At 45.4% G+C, this 20,315-nt stretch overlaps 1 protein-coding gene across 1 annotated transcript in view; it reads left to right on the forward strand.

Annotated features, from left to right (window-relative positions):
• The window catches only part of LOC144167546 (uncharacterized), a 284,946-nt gene that overhangs the window by 240,607 nt on the left and 24,024 nt on the right, over window positions 1-20,315 (forward strand). Inside the window, exons 2-4 of the mRNA XM_077696779.1 lie at window positions 3,830-4,035; window positions 8,158-8,293; window positions 17,278-17,411. Coding sequence (XP_077552905.1) covers window positions 3,830-4,035; window positions 8,158-8,293; window positions 17,278-17,411 — 476 coding nt within the window. The remainder of the gene's footprint in view (window positions 1-3,829; window positions 4,036-8,157; window positions 8,294-17,277; window positions 17,412-20,315) is intronic.

The following is a 20,315-nucleotide window of genomic DNA, read 5'->3' on the forward strand; positions in this document are numbered from 1 at the left end:
AAGCTGTACGCAACCTTTACGGCCATCACGAAGGTTTAAGTCCATGATTGCAGCCGATTTGCTTCTTCTTCGCTGCCACAACGACCTTTACTCCATCATTGTTGCTATGAGTGTGAGCTTCTTTGTTTTTTTTTTTGTGTGTGATAATCATTGGACATCACCCTAAAGGGGCGTATACTATGACGTATCTTTCTCGTTCCGAGCAAGTGTTGTCACGATTACGACGAACGCTTGAATTTTGTTTTGTGCCAATCTTGGCCAGTCCTCCTTACGTGGGTATGCTTGGCTTGACATACGTGCGCCTAGGACGCTGGACGGTCTCCGCGACCGCACGCACACACGAGGGCTTGGCATTTTCTGGTCTTTTTTAGATGCGACTGCATCTCATTCACTCGCCTTGTCCCTCCATACGGCGTTGTCGTTGTCCGTCCACACCCCTCCCCCATTCTCCTCGCCGCGCGAGCTGCGCTCCCCGCCGCTCACCCCCTCTCCTCTCCGATAGCGAACACTCTCTCGCGAGGGGAATTGGATTGGATTCAATTGGATTGGCTTGGCTTGGATTGGATTCGGATTAAATTGGATTGGATTGAATTGGATTGGATTGGATTAAACTGGATTGTGTTGGATTGTGTTGCGTCATAGCCGCGTCACGTTGCGTCATAGCCGCGGCAGGAAGTTCACGGCACGTTTCACGCGATGGGAAAATCAACCTACCGGAAACAACAACGGAATCCCCTATGCGTCGCATCTACACAGGGGTTCCCGCGAGGGGAGGTGGGAGAAATTTTTAACTACCAGGTGGCCTCCACCATCGTGGCCAACCTCCCTAAGTGGGTGTGCTTGGCTTGACAAACGTGCGTAGTAGACGCTAAGCGTTCATCGCGAGGCACGCACACTCGAGCGATAGACATTTTCTTGGTTTTTTTAACTGCCGGCGGTAGCCGCGAGGCCCGCACACACGTGCGCGATCTCGGGGATTTCTTTGTATTTTTAATTGTGGACACTAAAAATTACGATTTGCTTAACAGCTTCACTGTTAAAATTCAACTCCCTTACCTGTCTAGATGCAGAGAAACAGGGCCCGACATTTGGGCAATTTTAGAGAAAGTGTCAAGTTTGTCATATTTAATTAAAATATTTTGTGTGAAAATTAAAAATAAGTATTAGAAGTCATTTAGCAGTATGCAAAGCCTCAGCAGAAAAAAACCCTGCAAATATACCTTTAATAGTTTGTACTTTACAGCTGTAAAAGTTTCGAATTTCGCGTGTCCAACGCACCTGCCACTACAGCGAGAATGGGGAATATTTTTTTTTGTCAAATTTTTTTCTGAGAAATAACTTCAGATATGTTTTTCCCTGCACACAAAATGCTATATATAAAATTTTCGTCAACATGAAAGATGTCGACCGAACACTCCTGTCCCATTTCTCGTGAAAACATCCTATACAGAACACACCGCTTACTTTTCTTTGCGCTTGAAAATTTTAAATTTTATTAAGAAAGGACAGTGTCTTAGGTGCTTTTTATTTCAAATAACTTCCAATTAACCTATGTAATGAGTTTTACCTTTGAGGCATTGAAAAATTTTTTTCTTTGGAAGGCATGTAAAATTGCTGGAACCAGCACACCAATTCCATTTAAACGGAAGTTCTGATTAAGCGACTTGCAATTGTCTAGAGCTGACTGTATGAATGTATACCGATACTTAATTTTTGTTTTGTACCAGTAAAAACTTAGATCGCTTTTCTCAGTCACGCGAATACTTTCTTTAAGAAGGGGAGTGAAAGGCTGTTAGATCCCTTATTCTCCGAATGCGTTTTCTGGCGACGAACATGGGGCTTGTAAGGTTTTTTAAAGACGATAGTCTTTCTTGGGCTACTTAAACCCAGAAATTTTGGTCCGTCTGTATGTCTGTATGTCTGTCCGTCTGTCTGCCTGTGACTCGATTCAGCCACCCGGCCAAAGCAAAGCAATGCCTGCGCAATAGTCTTATACAGTCACAGCTAAATCTACCCGTCTATGTCCGGTGTAATGTTCATACTTGTCAACATTGTTGAAGAACAACAAGACATTACGGAAATATGAGACAACAAATCAATACAGAAGTGATGTTTGCGTGTTCCTTTATAAAAAAATCAAACATGCTTGACTTTTGCGAAATTAAATACTTCATCAACTGCAGAAAAAAGAATTCACTCCGCCATCGCCTGCTGTCGCCCGCGCCACTATAGCTTCTTGCGCCATTTTAAGAAATCAACCGGCAACAGTTATGCAAGGTTCCACTAGATAGGTTCCACGTTCTGCTTGCAACGCACGTGGAGCAGGGAAACGCGGTTCTATAAACGTTGAACTAGGGCGCCTCGATTAACGCGCGTCTTCGCCGTACGGCAGCGTTCGCATCGAGACACCCGGTTTGGAGCAGTGGAACGCGGGAAATTTAAAATGATTTAACCAAACTTTTGGCATCTTTACCTTCGGAGGTGCGCGACGCAAGAGGAACAACATGACAGGTGAGCGGAAAAGCGAAGGGAGGCATTTACTTCGCAAAAGCCGATAAAGACTATCGTCTTTTGAAGGCATTTGCAACGAAAGGAGCAGATACGCGGCCAATTTTTTATGTGGATGCCAACAACATGTGTACGATAAGTTTAAAAACTCTGAAAAAGCAAGCTGTAATTATTACTCCCTAAATAGGACGACGCACCATTAGGTTCTTTGTCCCCCTCCTGCTCTGCTCTATAACGACTCCTTTTGCGTGGGCGAGGGCGCGTAAGCACGTGCGTACTGAAGTTTCGATTAAAGTGATCTCTGAGGAGTCTGGCTAAATGAACAGTATGTAAACCTTTACCCAGCGAACCTCTAATGGTTCCCATGGCCCCGAATGCGAAGTACCAATGGTAAAGGTCAGCCGCTCCCGTTCGAGAAAACGACCTTGCTTTTCTTTCGACGCTTCCGTCAAGCTTCCGACGTATCAAGGTCTTCGTTCATTGCGAGAAATTTGACGCTCGCACCATTTCACTCCCGGAATTTGTCGCGCAGAGACAAGTTGCCCTATACTTTCGTCGTAAAATGTCTTTAAGCGTAGTTTGATGTGCAGCCACAGTGAGAAGATTCTTGGTTCTTTTTTTCTTCTTTTTTATAATTCATCCGTTTTGATTGATCTCTTCTGCGAGATTTATATGCTTGAAGGGGGACTTTGATGCTTATTCACGAGTATTTCTATCTGCCTGTCCTTATCTACTTTTGTCCATCCTCTTAACCGTGGATATACACGAACAGGCTATACCTACACGATTGATCTATAGCAACATTCGTCCGCAGTATTTGTCGTAGAATTAGACATCTGTGTTTACGGGAGTATTTTATTATTTAAAGGGGGAAAATTAGGTGCAAAAAATTAAACAGGGCAACTTAAAACAAACACCAACCATCAGTCTGCCACAATTCGTTTCGGCATTTATTAAGGCGTTTCTGAATTTGGCTTGTGCTGCATATTCGTACACCCCATGGCTTTGAGCATCGAAGGGCCAAATTTCTCCTCGTTACGCTAAAATGGCGTCTTTATGGACGTCCATAGTTCCATCAACTCGAAGGGGCGAAGAACAAAAATATCTGCCCGATATGAAGCCATTCTTGTCTGATTCAGTTACTGAGTGTTTCTTTATTTTACATTCTGAGTTGATACCAGAACCTAAGAAGGCGAGAAGGCGGATTTGATTGATGATGGCATTGCTCCAGCATTGTAGTCACGGAACGACAAGAAAACACTGTTGCGTGGTTGTAACCTCGCGAAGCTAATCGCGACCAACTGCCCTTGTGCATACGCAGGCGCGCGTAGCATCCGCTTCGAGCGGGTGGACGTTCCCGGAGCGGTGATCAGCGGCGAGCCCGTGCTACTGCTGTGCGAGTACAACCTGGAAGGCGCCGAGCTCTACTCGGTCAAGTGGTACAAGAATAATGTCGAGTTCTACCGGTACCTGCCCAGCGACGTGCCGCCGGGACAGAAGTACGACCTCGTCGGACTCTACGTCAACGTGAGTGCGCGCGCGCCCCGTGCTCTGGGCCAATGGACCCTGGACACATTTCGCTGCCTCAGCGCACTCGATGAAGAATCGAGCCTTGCCTTTCCGAGTGCATGTTATCTTGCATGTAACGTAAAATTAAACGGCAAGGCCTGTATGCCCTGAAACATGTGCATTCGTAGACATTTATTTTTCTGAAGGTCGTGCATTTTTCCGGATATGCATCACGAAGACGCGAAATCGCCCTTCTTGAGGGCATGTAAACTTCGTCATTATTTTACCATCACCATGTGGTTCCTCGAATATATTTCAGTTTCATAGGTCTTTTTTTTTCTAATTTCGCGATTTCACCTTACTCAACATGTCTGACAAGTGAACTGGTTCGGGTCGGTTTGGACCACTAACCAAATAAGCGAAACCTCTTCCAGGTAATATACATTCGCGTGGCATAATTAGAGCTTAGAACGAAAATACGCAAGCTACACAAGGCGTTGGATTTCTATATCGCGGCTAAAACTAACAGTGTTTAAAATATTCAGCAGCTTTGGTTGTTCTTTGCGCGCCTCTTAAAATCTATCTTTCCAGCGGCGCAGGAATGGCCCTTCTTGTTTTCCACACTAATTTTTTTACTCCCTCTAAACGACATTTCTCTATTTTTAAGTGCGATGCACTTCTTAAGCGACCCTGAACCTGCGTCCACCGGCGATGTCCGCATAGCATACCCACGTGGGGGATTGGCCAGGAATCTCCTGGTCTTCCTTGGCAACGGGGGGAGATGGGCGCGCGCTGCCTGGCCGCTGACATGGCACATACCCACGTGGGGGATTGGCCAGGAATCGGGCGTGAGAAGGGCTAATGCACCCGCTTAAAGGAGTACTGACACGAAATTTCAAAGCTGAGATCCGCTCTAGCAATCAAGTACAACGACAACACAAATAGGTGTCTGTGAATAAATGCATCTTTCTTTCTTTGTAGTTGTGTGTGTGTGTGTCATCTCTCTTTCGCGAACATTACCGAACCGCGCAAATTCAACTCGTGCATTCGCACTTTCACATTCTTCCCCTCGGGGAAATGCGGGGAATTTTTGCTCTCGACTTGTGCCAGAAAAACAAAGAAACATAGTGATTAACATTGACTTCCGCTCAAATGATTGAACAGGCAAGCTGTTAAAGTATCACTGAAACTGTGACAAATGTATGTATGTATGTGACAAATGTATGTCAAAATAAGTGACAAATGTATGTCCAATAATGACAGGAGCGTTGCGACGTAAGTGCAAGACCAAACAAGAGCAACAAATAAAGCATGAGTGTTTCTCATTTGCGATTTACCATGCTTCTGAGTTGATTAGCTTGATAAAATCTGGGAAGACTACCGTTTTATTTAAGTAGACAAGTACAGGGCAGTCTGTTTCACGGCGGCTTTGCCGAAGCTGATGATTTAGCTTAAATGGCTCAAGGCCGCCGGCTTCACGTTATTTGCATTAAAACTTCAACCAGTCACTAGTAATAATACTGGCTCTACGAGCCGTTACGTTTCTGCCATTCGCGCAACCTCAGTCACCAGTCAGGGCGTTGCAACTCAATCACAGATAATTGAGATTGAGATTTAATTTAATTAGGAGGCATCAAAGAGTGCAATGGCTGTGTGCCTATTAGTGCCGGTAATGAGTGTTTGCTTTTTTTGCGCCCTGAAAACTAGTGATTCGAGAAATAGTTAGTATGCTGCACTTGTGTATTCTTATAAATGTTACTAGACACATCACTTCTCTTGCAGATCAGTCATTTAGGTTGCCGCCATAATTACAGGATAAAAATGCTCATCGAACTCTTCTCTTTGTTTGTATTGAACACCATGCGAAACCCCGCAACTTGCCATTGCTTTTGTTTCTTTGTTCATCACAATAAAGTTTAATCCCCCTCCCCCGTATATTTTTCTGTCTTTTTATTGCACTTTAAATAAGATCGCCCATGTCGTTTTATTTTCACCTTTTTTTTTTAAGTACCTCGAGTTAGCTGTACATGTGCTTTATATTTTCGTGATGCATTGTTCGGTGTACGGCACTCATTTACTTCATAACAAATATTTATATTCCCGCGAACCATGCATTCTGCTTACTTCCGCGTTTTGTTTTTACCGCCCGGCGGCGTCCGGCTGTGTTATCTGTTTCAAGCGAAGTGCGTCTATCCTATCCTTTGTTTTGTATGCCGCACGGACCATCTTCTTTGATAGGGACAGTGTTTCGCCCTGCCGTCACTAGACTAGAATTGATTGATTGATTGTGGGGGTTTAACGCGCCGACGCAACGCAGGCGATGAGGCGCGCCGTTGTGGAGGGCTCCGGATTAATTTTGACCACCTGGGGATCTTTAACGTGCGCCGAAATCTCGAACACACGAGCGTTTTTGCTTTTCGCCTCCATCAGAAAAGCGGCCGCCGCGGCCGGGGATCGAACCCGCGACCTCGTGCTCAGCAGCGCAACGCCTTAGCACTAGACTAGAATAGTCTTCTGTGAACTCCAGTGTTCTCGGTGTAATTCGACGGTTCGAGAAACAATCACGCTGAAAGATAATTGCTCGCGAGGCAGACGCCGTGGCATTGAATTCGCCGGCACTCACCTGCGCACGTCCCTTTGTTGACTGCTGCTTCGCCGCCCGTGTATTCTTTGAGCTCTCAGCGGAGCACGAGTTCGCTCCAATATACTTCGTACCTTGAAGAAAGCTGCGTTGTCCTTGGCGACGTGACAATACGTTTTTTTGTGTGCTTTAAGCTGCGCCATCCATTTGCGCACTTCAATGCTCCTGTACATGGACGCGTTGTGTATACTGTACACTCCAAAGCTGTGTTTGCAAATACATCCGAATTCGGCCCCCATTTTCTTTTATGTATTTCACAATACTGCAGGCCAATTTGCTGGACCAAGCAGGAGTGGGTACATCAAAGTATAATTGTCCAAAATAAGAGACAGCGATAAAGCAGAAACATAAAATTTAAGAAAAAGAGGCGACGCTCCAAGTCACTAAGAAGACTGTTAGAAGGAAAAACGTCAGAGGGCAGTGAATTCTAATTTTACGCAGTTCTAGGAAGAAAACTAAATTTAAAAGTGTTTGATCGGGCAAAAATGTGGGATAGAGAATATTCATGAGCATGACGCAAAGATTGTGCTAATAGGGGTTTAATACTGTCTGGGAGATTCGTTTTTATATTACCAGACATACAGCAGTACCCTTGCATCCTTCCACCCGCCCTCCTTTACCCTCCGTTTTTTTACGCACAAATCTGAGGTGACCGCAGTTTATGCTTAATTCTGTTGCACAACTGTGGTAAATTTGTTTTCCGCTAATGAGCCAAATTACAAAACTTTGGAAGTCTCAGAACGTGCAATACAACACTAAATATAACAACGCTAAATTCTGGGAAGTAGTATTACTACTTCCCAGCACGGTGACCAGTCATAACCTACGAAAAGTGAGGGCTGCAGAACATCTCTAATGGTTCTTTTCTGGCTTTGTAACCGCGTCACAAGGAAATGCTTTTAAAAAGAAACTTGAATGTGAAAGCAGCTGTGTAACTGATTTTGCGCTCTGCTCTCCTTTTGTGCACAAATTGTGTTTCTCAAACGTGCTGCAGGGCGATAAAGAAAAGAAGAGAAAAGTTAGGGCAGGGAAATAGTTTCTTCTCTCATTGTCTTCAGTGCTGAGGATTTCTAGTTTGAATTCGCGCAAGTAGGTGTCCTTTTAGGTTTTTGTCCAGGCATTGCTCTGCATGCGGATCACATGGCTTTTCTTTATTTTCGGTAATTGACGTTTTCCGCGAAAGATTACCGTAACCTAACGGCCTTCGAATCAATTCGCGAATACTACTGTTTCATCTCCTTTGCCCACTTCGGGTTAAAAGTAATCCTGCCGGTGCGACTTTTTATTTCTTTCTTGAGTGCGCATGTGTGGTTTTCTGGGATTCTTTTGCCCGCTTAACCCGTTTGATAAATTATTTCAACAGACGAATTTTCTTTTTTTACCTCTTATTCCCAATTTCTGAAATTTAATGATTGGCCAAGGAACAACAGCCTTTCAATTCCCGAGAGTTCTTCGCAAAGTAAGAAGAAGTTGCTGTCTCTTTTTTGTCATTCCCGCAGCTATCGAAATCCAACCACAACCGTGTCTTCTTGGAGCGCACAGACCTGAACAGCGAAGGCAGCTACGGCTGCGAGGTCTCCACTGAGGGGCCGGAGTTCCGCACGATAATCTTCGAGAAGGACCTCAACATATACGGTGAGCAGAATTCCGCAAAACTAGAAACACACTGCCGGCCCGGTTTTAGAGGACTAAGGCCGATGAACAAGCGTTTTGTGTTTTCGAAAACTGGTTTCCCCATCCCCGATGAACTACTATTTTAATCACATCTCTTGAAATGAGGACGCATGTGTAGTTTGCATGCACTCTTTTTGCTTGTCTTGCAGGCGGATGTTTAATGTGAACCATCCTGTTTACCGTCTGCGGTATACAATTACCGCCGCTGGTGGCTGAGCCAAAGGACGCGATCTCGATCCCGGTCGTTTTGGAGGCTTTTCAGAAAAGAGGCGAAAAGCAAAAATGTCCGTGTGTCGAGATTTCGGTGCACGTTAAAGATCGGCAGGTGGTCAAAATTAATCCGGAGCCCTCCACTGTTTACGGAGCGCCACGAAACTGAGGTGCAGCTTCGGCGCGTTAATGATGGTGAAGTTTGCATTTTTTGGCGCAAGGCCAGCTAGAGCAAAGACAGCCAAACAGAAGTTCGGCGCGTTAAACCCTACGATCAATTAATCAATGTAAACTGTCATTCAGTTGCTGGAAAGCATTTATATAGTGCTTCCGTCGTGTTAGCGCTGTTTTCAGGAGTTAAGTCTATCCAAGCGTTCCAGTCTTCCGTATTGCTCCAGCTTATACACTGGCGTTGGCCGCATAAACATTTTGCCTACTGCAGGAAGAATATTGGCAGAAAAAAAAGAGGTAAAATATGGAGCCAAGGAAAAACAGAAATAAAATTCAGGAGAGATCCTTTCAATAGTTGCTGCAGCGGTTAACTGCGCGAACGTTTTGCTTACTACTAACCGCATGAGAACTCCCAAGGACCTCGGCGATCATTAAGAAATCAAACATTATTTTGGAGCCGATATTTATAGGCATTTCGAATGTTCTTTCGCCCTTGTTACTAAGTCGGTGCACTAAATAAAGACATTTGGGCTTTTCCGTACAGCGACTTTCTTTGGGTTTTTCTTGTGTGTTACAACGCCTGTTTTCAAATGAAACATGGGTTCCAAATAGCAAATACCCTAATTGTTTCATTATGCAGGGATCTTATGTATACTCAAGATTTATTTTGAAACCAAAACAGCAAGCATGTATGGGTTACCTCGCCGATGCGTACACATGTTCCCAGCTTATAGAAGTGTCCTATTCTTTATACTTACTACATAGCCCCTGTGGTCTCCCTAACGTCTTCGTAACCACACGGTTGCCGTAAGGTGAACTGGGGTTACAAAAGGGATGCCAGAATTGCGACTAAAAGCGCGACACACAAATGTGCCTATAATTGCTTTTTTAAACAAAAAGATATGCTCTTCATATATGGATGTACTTCGCACATTCAGCGAAGGGGATCGCGGAAAGCGGGATATCGAAACGTTTAGCCACTCAGTCTCGTATTTAGCGATTGCGGCGTTATTTCATGGTATGAGTTGGAAAAGAACGCAACATGGCCCTATGTCAACGCGAAGTTTCTCCTCAAAATCGGGCGCGGTCGCGCTCCATCAAAATACAAATGACCGCGTCCATTCTTGACAGCGCACGATAGAAAATTCAAGGAAACTGGCCATTGCTCAACAGCGCCTGCCACATGTGAGAGTTACCGCCCCATAGTCTCCGTGACTTCGTAAGTAGATCGACAACGCTTCGCTTGCTGGATATATGTCTGACAGTGATGACTCGTGAGCACTCAGAGAGGACAATCCGCATCGCACTCTGTTGACCCAGTAACAGCCTGTAAGGGCACTCGTGGGTCCATTCGGTAGGAGTCTATGCCCTACGGGAAAAAGAGAAGCCGCCGTCCCGTCGAAACCCCCGGTTAACCTGCAAAGGCTGAGTCGAGGCGCGCTGTCTAGGAAAGGTAGTCGTCACCACCGAGCACGATTGTCAGCGGTCATTTTACAACAGACCATTCCTTACCTGAAACCCTGCGGGGTCGTTCACGCTACAGCGGCCCCGGCTTCATTTTTGTTCCTAGCCGCATAGTCAATTTGATTATTGTCACCGCTAGCGCTGACACATGTTTTGTAAAGGCACCGCCTTAAAGCCATCGCCTGCTCACGTCTTCACGTGCAGCACAGGCGTTCCGCCCAGTGCATGGCGACAGCTAGTAACGGGCAGATGAGAAGCATGACTGACAGCTGTCTGGGACAGAGCACTGGGCCATCACTTTCCCAGAGGGGTGAGCCCCTTACGTGACGTCGGAGGACGGAGACAGCGAGGGTTAAAAATGTTCTGCGGCCTAGTTTCCCAGCGAATTGACAATGAGGAAGGCTCGTGATATCTTTCCATGCGTTTTGGGGCAATGTCAACTGAAAATGGCTTTATCTGAAGCAAGGCCGCGTGACCTTTCGGCAACAAAGGTCCGTCACGTGTAGCACACTTTTTCTAGTTCTTCCAGTGTTTCTCTTTGGTAATTGTCATACAGTACGTAGATTTTGTCGGGCCAAATTGGTTTCGACCTTCTGTTGTTCGCATATATTATTGTCGATCATGTACATTTGGTTCATGTCCTATAACCTGAGTCGGTGCTTGTGTATAACCGTATTGCATGGGCCCAGTGCTAGCAGCCTTGCTAAGGGCCCAGTTGTTTTTGGCACCGATGTTTTCTCTCTGCAAATACGTGAAATAAAGTGATTTCAAATGGAAAATTTAATCTCTATAGTTCAATCTGCTCAGCACTTGAACATTAAGAACACAGTATTTTATTCTACAGGGTGTCAGTGTTATTAGGAATGTGGCATTTCTAGTTATGACAAAGCATTTTTGACTCACCGGCAATCTATTTGCTGTCTCTTTTATAACAGTTGAACGAATGATTCCCTGCTAAATCTGCTCATAGTCTTCACCCTTTGTGCGCAGATTCTATGCTATGTTATAAAAAAAAACATTGCCTTGTCAGGGAAAAACAGGTATGAGCGTCGGTTCCGTCTCAAACTTTTAGACCGGCGCACTTTTTTATAACTCTGTACTGAGCCGCTTCCCCTGAGTTACCGTCCACATAAACCCATTTAGCTAACTTCTGTCTCGCCAAACAACAATAAAAAGAGTAAACAGTCGTTATACGTTTCTTCGAGCACACCAAACGTTAGGTCGCGCGTACAACGTTGTTGTTCCCATGTAGGTTCAGCGTCCCAACACAACATTCGTCTGCCGAATCAAATTACCCGTGAAGCATAAAAAGGTGGCGAGAATCGATGGGGTGTAATAGCTTGACCTCATATGTTCCACTTAAGTGCTAAATTTGGCGGCGCAGTTCGCCGTGCCGCTACAAAATTTCCTGCGAAACGCGGAACTTTTATATTGCTGGCGAGGGCAGTCCAATAACACCGGTTAGATTAAAGCCCTGCGACGTAATGCTTTTTCACCCCCTACTTGCTTCTCTCTCTATTTTTGGACAAAACACTGGCCCCAACAGAAAGAGCTACTTGCACAAGTTACTCGTAGTGAGAAAAACTATTTCACGTGGAGTTAGTTTTATTCATAATTGTTTCGTGCAGTTGCCTTACCGATCTTATTAAAGAAAAAAAAACATACAACTGCCATTGAAAGCGCCATCAGTCAACTTAGCGGTAAAATGAACTGTCACAAATCGCTCTTAGCTAGAAACAGACAAGCATGTACCGATATTTTTCTTCAAACTTTCACGTCTCTACTCCAATCACAATCAAAAAGCACGTAAAGAGAATGCTAAAAAAAAAGTGAAGCAAAAGAGTGCTCTGAAAACCCGTGACGTCCAGGTGTTTCAACACCCGCAATTATTTCTAGAAAAGTTTTATTCGTTTTTGGTTGGGCGTATATGCCCTGTTCAGAGTAGGAAGAGTAAATGTGCAGGCAAGGAAAAAAAGAGCCTTAGCGAGCGAAACACATGATACCTTTCCTTTGCCTATTGCCAGGTAGCGCTCTTGTGATTTTTAGGCCGCAGTAACAGGCCGGATTTAAACCCCACTTTTTTGCAGGTATGATGCGTTCTTTGTGCGCATGTTCTCACCAGCAGGCGCAAAAATGGATCCCGGTGCCTTATAGTTAAGCACATTCTCTAGTCCTTGCTACTGCCATTACCATGATGAATTCAGCGCCTGTGGACGGATAAAAATATGCATCGAACCCTTGAAAGGCAAAGACACCCGTGTAGCCAAATACTCTACAATACATATAAACCAACAACCATTGAAAAATACATCCCTAGTACAAAGAAGTCGCGAAGAAGAAAAAAATGAAGCAGATATAGCACTAAATTTGTAATCTGAGTGTCCCCATAACCATAGCCAAGTCCCGAAAAGGCTCCGACAGATTTTGAAATGAGAGGTCTAAAAAGGTATCTTTTTTTCCCCTGAATTGAACCGAGGTAATATCATCCCGTTACCAAGGGGGGGCGTACGTCAAATTTAGCTATTTATACCGTGTGTAGTGGTCAATCTAAATTCCACGTTGAGCCAGGTTTCTCACCCAAAGTGTCTTCGTTTGTTTTTTAGTGCATTCAAAATTCCCGCAACAGCGAGACCACGAACGGAAGTTTCCAGTTTTAAGAAAATATTCTGATTGCACTGTGAACTACCTTCGAATCCAATCCAATCACTGTGAACAAAGCGGACAACTTACATGTGCGCAACGTGACATGACGGGTTAACGAATGCGCCAAGCTTATCAGGCTACGCGATGTGCACCAAAAGCCGGGGGCCGCGCCTCGTAAAATGTCTGTTGTAGGTATACACGCGCTGCTACTGCAGTTTTCTGGGTCGAGAATGGTTAAATTTTATGCATTCGCATTTTAATGGCCATTGGGAAGCTTTGAAAATTGGCTATTATTACGGACCTCCTGTTCATACTTAACGTTCACTAAAGCTCGACACGCTTGCGTTTTCGTTTCTCGCCTCCGTCAGAAAAACAGCCGCAGAACTACCTTGGCGTGTTCAGCGGCACAATGCTTTAGCCGCTGAGTCACTGCGGCTGATTTCTAACGAGATACACAGGGGCCAATCGGGCAAATATTGCTTTATAAGGGCATACAGTTAAACCTGGATGTAACGAACCCGTATGTAACGAATTCCTGGATTTAACAGTTTGCGAATTCCCCATTGTCACCACCAATTAAATTTCATGTGTTTGCGACCTCTATGTAACGAAGGCGTTGCAGCGGTAAACCTTGTTGTAACGAAGTCGCTAAGCTGATCAGTCATTGTTTATGCACGTCTGCTCAAAAATTGGCCGGGGAAATAAACTAATTTACCGCATACTAGGGCAACTGTAAGGCGCCAGCAGCAACGAAAACGTTTAGAATAGCCTAAAAATAAAATTCGTCATGATGATCATGATCAATGACGCTGCTAGCGTCGTCCCGCGGCTAACGTAGCATCCACCTCTGGTTTTGCATGTGTAAGGTGACATCACGCGAGGTAGCAAGAGTAACTACACTTCCCCTTTTGTTGTTGTTGTTGTTGCCCGCAACGCAAACTACCATGCGTTTCCACGTGCGAGTGCGGCGCCGGCTCGACACTTACGTTAAAAGGTGCTTGGCCGTCCTGTCGGCGTGAAGTCGCGCTTCTCCGCTGCTCTCTGTAGTATCGGCTCTTCGCTGATGAGTTCTGCTGACAGAAAACGACTTTTCAAGACAAGTGCGCAATTTTGAAATCCATCTCCTCTGGGGAGAAAGACAAATGTCGTACCTAATCCTCAGCTAGCAGCACCCTGTCAACAATTTTCAGTGTGGAAAAGAGCAGCAAGTTCGCGAAAGGCTTTCTTTCAGCACATGTTTGGTTCTTGAAACGCGTTAAGGCACCGAAAAGGGTGAAAAGTCAGAAGGGATACTTAAGTTACGTTAATGCATCACAGGGTATAAGTGACATTGCTTCTTCGGAGTGCCGCGTAGTGTCTATAAGCTCATGCGAAAGCAGCAGGCGCAACTCATGCAGCTTTTCGCTGTGAAATAAATTCATGAAGGGTGAGTTCACCTTCACTGATGTCTAGCACCTTGTCTTCGTTTCTGCTTAATTCCCGCGAGCCTTAACTCGAAACCTGCATGTAAAAAAAATTTGAGAACTTTTGCCAACTTAGTTGCACGCAGGTTTACCCGTAAAAAGAAATCGGTTGCGTAAGGCGATGTTTACACAATACTGCCGGTGGCCATAGGGAACAGTCATGGGCGCGCTCCATGCACGCACGCACGCGCGCACACACGCACACAGGCACGCAAGCTAGCGCACGTCCTCACAAGCACACACCGCCATCAGCTATCAACTGAATTTGAGCATAGTAGTCATGTCCATACCGATCCCGCGACTGGCATTAAAGGGGTCGTGAAGAGAAAATGCATTTGTCTTTGCTTAATTTTGTCTGCTTGAACGACCTTTCAAGAACATAAATCCCAAATATTTTCACAATTCATTGCCTCTGGAATTTAGGAGGCGCTGTTGAAATTCTCGTTTTGAGGCGCATCGCAAGCGACCATGCGCGCGCCGGCGGTCGGCAGCGTAACTAGAATGACGTCACGTCAAGTACATTCGAGTGTTCAACGCGGTTGAATGTTCTTTGTGTATAATATTTTGCAAAGCTGCAAGCCCAAAATATAAAAATAATGCATCCTTTATTCGTTGCCAAAAAGCAGTTTTCTATCCGCGTGAGCGGTGCAGTGACAGCTTCAGTTGTCTGGCAACCATTGCAGCAGAACTCAGACCTACTGGGTGTTTGTGCAGTTTGTGGCCAGTTTCCCTGCTGAATTTCACGTTCTTTTCCCGAATTCTCTCCGGAATCTTATCTTTTTTGTATGAAATGGCTCAAGATCGCTCACGGAAAAAAAAAAAGTGACCCGTGTGCTATTCGAACTTGCGACCTCCGGGTTAGCCCAACGTTACGGCCAGCCTAGTCGGACACTTTATCCGCTACACTATCGACGTGGGAAGCGCGCGCGGCGAAAAACTGCTGCATAAAAGACTCTTCGCATTTGTAACCCAGAAGTCTGTCGTGTTTTCATAAATTCTAATCTAACCAGAGCTTTAACCGCCAACTTACTGTTGAGCGCTTCTGCAGTAAGCCAAAGCGGAGCGTATACAATCAACAAAACAGCGTTAACAGTATTGTTTATTGCAGGAAACAGGAAAGCAATCGTCGAACTGCGTGATGTTGGGACTCGGCGACTCGGCGCTGTATCGCTGCTTCTCGCTAGTTATTTTTGCGCCTGATGAGTGAATAATGGATGGGTTTTAAGTTCCGACTACTCGAAGTTCCTTCGATAAACGTGTTTATGCAATAAACTCATTTTAAGTGTTCGGTCATGTAAGAGTTCGGTCATGTATCTCATCAGGTCAGAAGTTTCACGTTCGCGCAACTCACATTACAGGCTACGTGAAGCAGACGTCGGCAAACTTGTGCAAGAATATCGGCTAGCAAAACTACAGTTTAGACTCGTCGAAACAGCGTAAATTGTTTACGAATGCCCAGTATAGATTAAACGTGGCTACCTTTGCCTGCGCATCTCGCCGGTGTTGTTGACTGAAAGTTCGACCATGTTGATCAGTCGTATCAGAGATCAGACGTCTCCCGTTCAGTTGCAGGGCGAGTTTCATCATGGCGCCGATGTTGTAGCTTTATCTGACCCTTTGCAAGCCCGCTCTTTGCCGACATATTGTGCAGACGAGGGAGAACTGTGATTGGCTTCTTACTGACTTACTGAAACGTCACTTCCCAAGTTGAGGAGGAAAGCCTCGGTGAAACCGTAACTGCATTTGTTTACCTATTTGCCGATATCGGGCGACGAAACGGATATGCATTGTTTGTTTATCAAGGTTCCACGGTTATAACCGCACACACAACACAGTTTTTTTTTATCTCTTCACGACCCCTTTAATCACCTGGTATGCCCTGAAAACAGTACATACAAATCGGCATAGCGGTCTGACCGACTTTCTTGGACTGACCATAGGTACCTATCATGACCATGTCTCCAGGGTGAACTGTTCATATTTACTGACAGTGATAGAACAGAACTGTGTGCACATTGTGAGTGGTACCCGAAGTCTGGATGAGTGCCAATCGGTGAATTGTCACCTTCCCTGTGCCTACATCGTTGCTACCGCCCGAAGGCTGGTGGTCCCTTTTTTTAATAAGGTGTTTCAGTTAATCAATCGTGAAACAAAGACTCCATTTTCAAGGACAAAGTTCAAATTTCAGATCTAGTTGGCGAAACTCAACGTGGCTTCGAGGCACATCGTGGCGAACGGCTACCGATAAACTTACTCCACCTGTAGCTCCTTGACGCGCGGCAAAATCTCCTACACAAGGACGTGCGTTGTTATCTTTTAGGGCGCAAGCACTGGTAAGCCAACCACCAGAAACCTGTACGCGTGCTCTAGAGTCGCCGTAGAGCAGTGTTACCTCCATACCCAAAGAGAACGACGCACCCGCATGAGGTGTAGCGGGCAACGCCTACAAAAGGCTAACCAACGTAATTATCTTAGTCAGTCAACTCATTCGATCAATTAATTATTATTTCAATTGGTATGCATGTACTCCAAGGGTTGCCAACAGGATATCCCAAAGATATACTCACCACGTTTTGATCAGCAGAAATTTATAATGGGTCTAACGCACACGCGTTAAACAGAACAAGCAAGGTCCCTTTGGATCCGCCTGCTGACGTAAGTAGGCCACATGAGGCTTGTTAGGACACCTAGAACGAATCTGCATCATATCGTCCTATAATTTAAACGTTTCTAAAAAAGCAAACAGCCGCCATATCTGGAAAGCAAAATTGCTGACATGTGTGCCGGCGCAGAATTTATCAAACAAGCTGTTCGCCCTCGCGCCGTGTCGATATACTTACAAGGATGTTTTGTGACCCCTGATGGGCTGCTACTACGTAGGGGCAGTACAGTGCGAGGTGTTACAAAAAACTGCTGCCTCAATCCACCACCTGCTAGTCACATCTCAAAAGAGGTTTATCAGAGACGTGCTTTCCTGATTGGTGCCATCCGCAGTGCTGCCCGAGCGCGGGCCCGTCATCGAGGGTGTACGCGGTCGCTACCAGCTCGGAGATGTGCTCAACGCAACCTGCCGGTCGAGGCCCTCCAAGCCGGCACCCATCCTCAACTGGTTTGTCAACGGGAAACCGGTGAGTGTGGAGGCACCGACGTCTGCGTTGGAGTGTATTAACTGGTACAACCAAGGTGCACGACAGAAAGAAAGAACTTTTAGAACTGCGCATGCGCAAACACGGCCGCCGACGAACATGGCGCGTCCAAAAGAATGCGGCTAGATGCACGCCCAACCTCCACTTTCGTGATTTTCTTAGCTATAGTCTGTAACAGGCAATCAAAAGCCGTCTCTTTATCTGTACGAGCGTTCGCAGTGCCACTGGGCGGCTCCGCGGCTGCTTTTGGCAATGCATGGCGGGACATGCAAACTTTTGACGGAGGTTGTACGCGAGAAAGAAATGAAACCTTGAAGCAGTATTGGTAGCACGTTTCATTTTCCCCGTGATACGATAATGTCTGCTTCCGGAAGTAAAGTGAACATAACCACCAAAGTAACACAGGCTCTCTAAAAATGTCCGCATGTGCCAAATAATTGATTATTTTGCGTCAAACAACTTGGTCAGTCCTTTCGCTTGCTGTTACTGTTACTTCAACACCCTTTCCCAGTATCCCCTGGTGGCCTGTTGGTGTGGGCGCCATAAAATTTCGCTTGTGCGATGTGCCCGAGCTAAGTTGCTTGTCTCGGGCCACTTTCTGCATTCGGGTCGAAGCGTTTGGCTTATCTGACAATTTGGCCAAAGCGGGTTAGGCCTGACTTCGATCGGCTACATAGGCCTACTCGCTGTTTACAAACAACGCCCTTAACTAAATTCCGGTCACTGGCGTCGGCTGTCAGCTGTTGGTTTAAAGCATGTGATAAGGCTGCTCCATCAGCGAACGTCATTACGCAGCCACAAAATTCAAGAACACGCACACACCCAAGCATACCCGAAAGCACGACAAGAGTGCCGACATAACGCATACATTACCGGAAAGCTCGTCGGAACCGGAGAGCAGAATTATACGCCGGATGTTTACTGGGAGCGTCGTTCATTTGATTAGAGAAACAACCATTCGTACAATCTGCCCAGCCTACCTCTGTGATATGTATTCAAACGTTCTTTAGTCGTTGTCCGCCCTAATGTTGTAGGAGTTTCGTTTTCCTGCGCACTTGGCGGCCTGGGAACTTGTGGCGGTTCCATATTTCTCGCTGGTTGACATCATGTTGTTATTTTTATAAATATGGTATGTCTTCTTTTTGGCCGAGCCGTCTTTAAGTCACGGATGCAACGAAAGATGAGTTATACATGGAGTTCATCTCTTTAAATTTTAATTTTTTAATTGGGCATCTTCTTTTTTGCTTATTATCTTGAGCGCTCATTCTTGCTTTTTATCGGTGAATGTACACACAGCTACACATGTTTCCGGGTTTCTTTTTTTTGTGAGTATGTGATTGCTTTTAGCACTGCTGTAATACAAAACTAAGTTTAATGACAGGATTAAGAAGTTGCGTGTTTATTCACTAAAGAGGAACCGCAATAAAGAAACACGGACGCTCAAGTGGAAGAGACTGTGACGTTTACCCAATCCAGTTTTAATCGAGTCTTGATTACTTAATTCAGTATATAATACAGACACATGTATTTGCCCTGTTTTCTTTTCGTTATTACACACTATCATTTCTGCTAACCACTCTGCAGGGGTTTAGAAAATACCCTGTCAGCGGTTACACTCGAGACAGGTAAACTAAAGAGGAAGAATGCGAGAGTACCTTATTTTGTCCAGTCAAATAAATATGATCTGAGATCATCAAAACACAACTGGTACCACGTTTCTGAACACCGTGTGCTCGAACACAGCGTCCGCACGCACAACGGTTGCACATTCCGCTGTGAGCTGCAAAGTGCGCACGTACTGTCCCGCCCGTTGAAGGAACTGGCGGTTGAAGAAAGAGTCATTTTAAAGACGGTAGTCTTTCTTGGGCTACTTAAACCCAGAAATTTTGGTCTGTCTGTATATCTGTCTGTCTGTCTGTCTGTCCGTCTGTCTGTAACTCAATTCAGCCACCCGGCCAAAGTAAAATGCTTACTGCGCAATAGTGTTATATACTCACAGCCAAATGTAAACGTCTAAGCCCGGTGTATATGTTCATACTTACAAACTTTGTTGAACAAGAACAACACATTACGCAAATATAAGACAGGAAATTAGTACACAAGGGATATTTACAGTGTTCTCTTATTTAAAAAATCATGAATGCTTCGTTTTTCGATAGCAAATGATATTCTACATCTACTGCAGAAAACCGACACCTCCTGGCGGTATACGACAAATCACGCGGCAACAGCAACTAAAGGTTCCACTAGCTAGGTTCCACGTTCTGCTTGGAACGCACGTGGAGCACGGCCACGCGGTTCTATAAACCTTGTAGTCGGCCGCCTCCATTCACGCGCGTCTCCGCCGAACTGTAGTGTTGGCATCGAGGAACCCGGCCTGTAGCAGTGGAACGCGGTAAATTCAAATCGCCTTGCGCACACCTTTGGTGTTTACCTTGGGATGAGCGCGACGCTACAGGAACAGCATGAGAGGTGAGCGGGAAAGAAAAGGGGGGCATTTCCTTGCCAAATGTCTACAAAGACTATCGTCTTTTGACGACATTTGCAACGAAAGAGCAGATACGCGGCCAATTTTTTCGGTTAAAACTTGCGGGAACAGCAAACGGACAGGGCTAAGGAATAAGGACAACATGACGAAACGCTTCATCCTGTTATCCTTAATCCTTAGCCTTGTCCGTGGGCTGTTCCCGCAATTTGGGAATGTACCAACGAGCCTAATTTCCCCTTTGTTGTTTTTTTATTCGGCTTCTTGCGAACGAAGACGCCGAACCGTAGTTACATCTATTCAGTAATGACTGGATTCAGCAGCCCCACGAAAACGAAGACTGTAGGTTTTGTGGATGTTTAAGCTTGGACAGTTGTTGGAAAGAACGATGCGATTTCTTC

The sequence above is a fragment of the Haemaphysalis longicornis genome, unplaced genomic scaffold (assembly GCF_048455015.1).
Source record: "Haemaphysalis longicornis isolate Haplotype H1 unplaced genomic scaffold, Haemaphysalis longicornis Haplotype H1 scaffold_2, whole genome shotgun sequence".
Lineage (NCBI taxonomy): Eukaryota > Metazoa > Arthropoda > Arachnida > Ixodida > Ixodidae > Haemaphysalis > Haemaphysalis longicornis.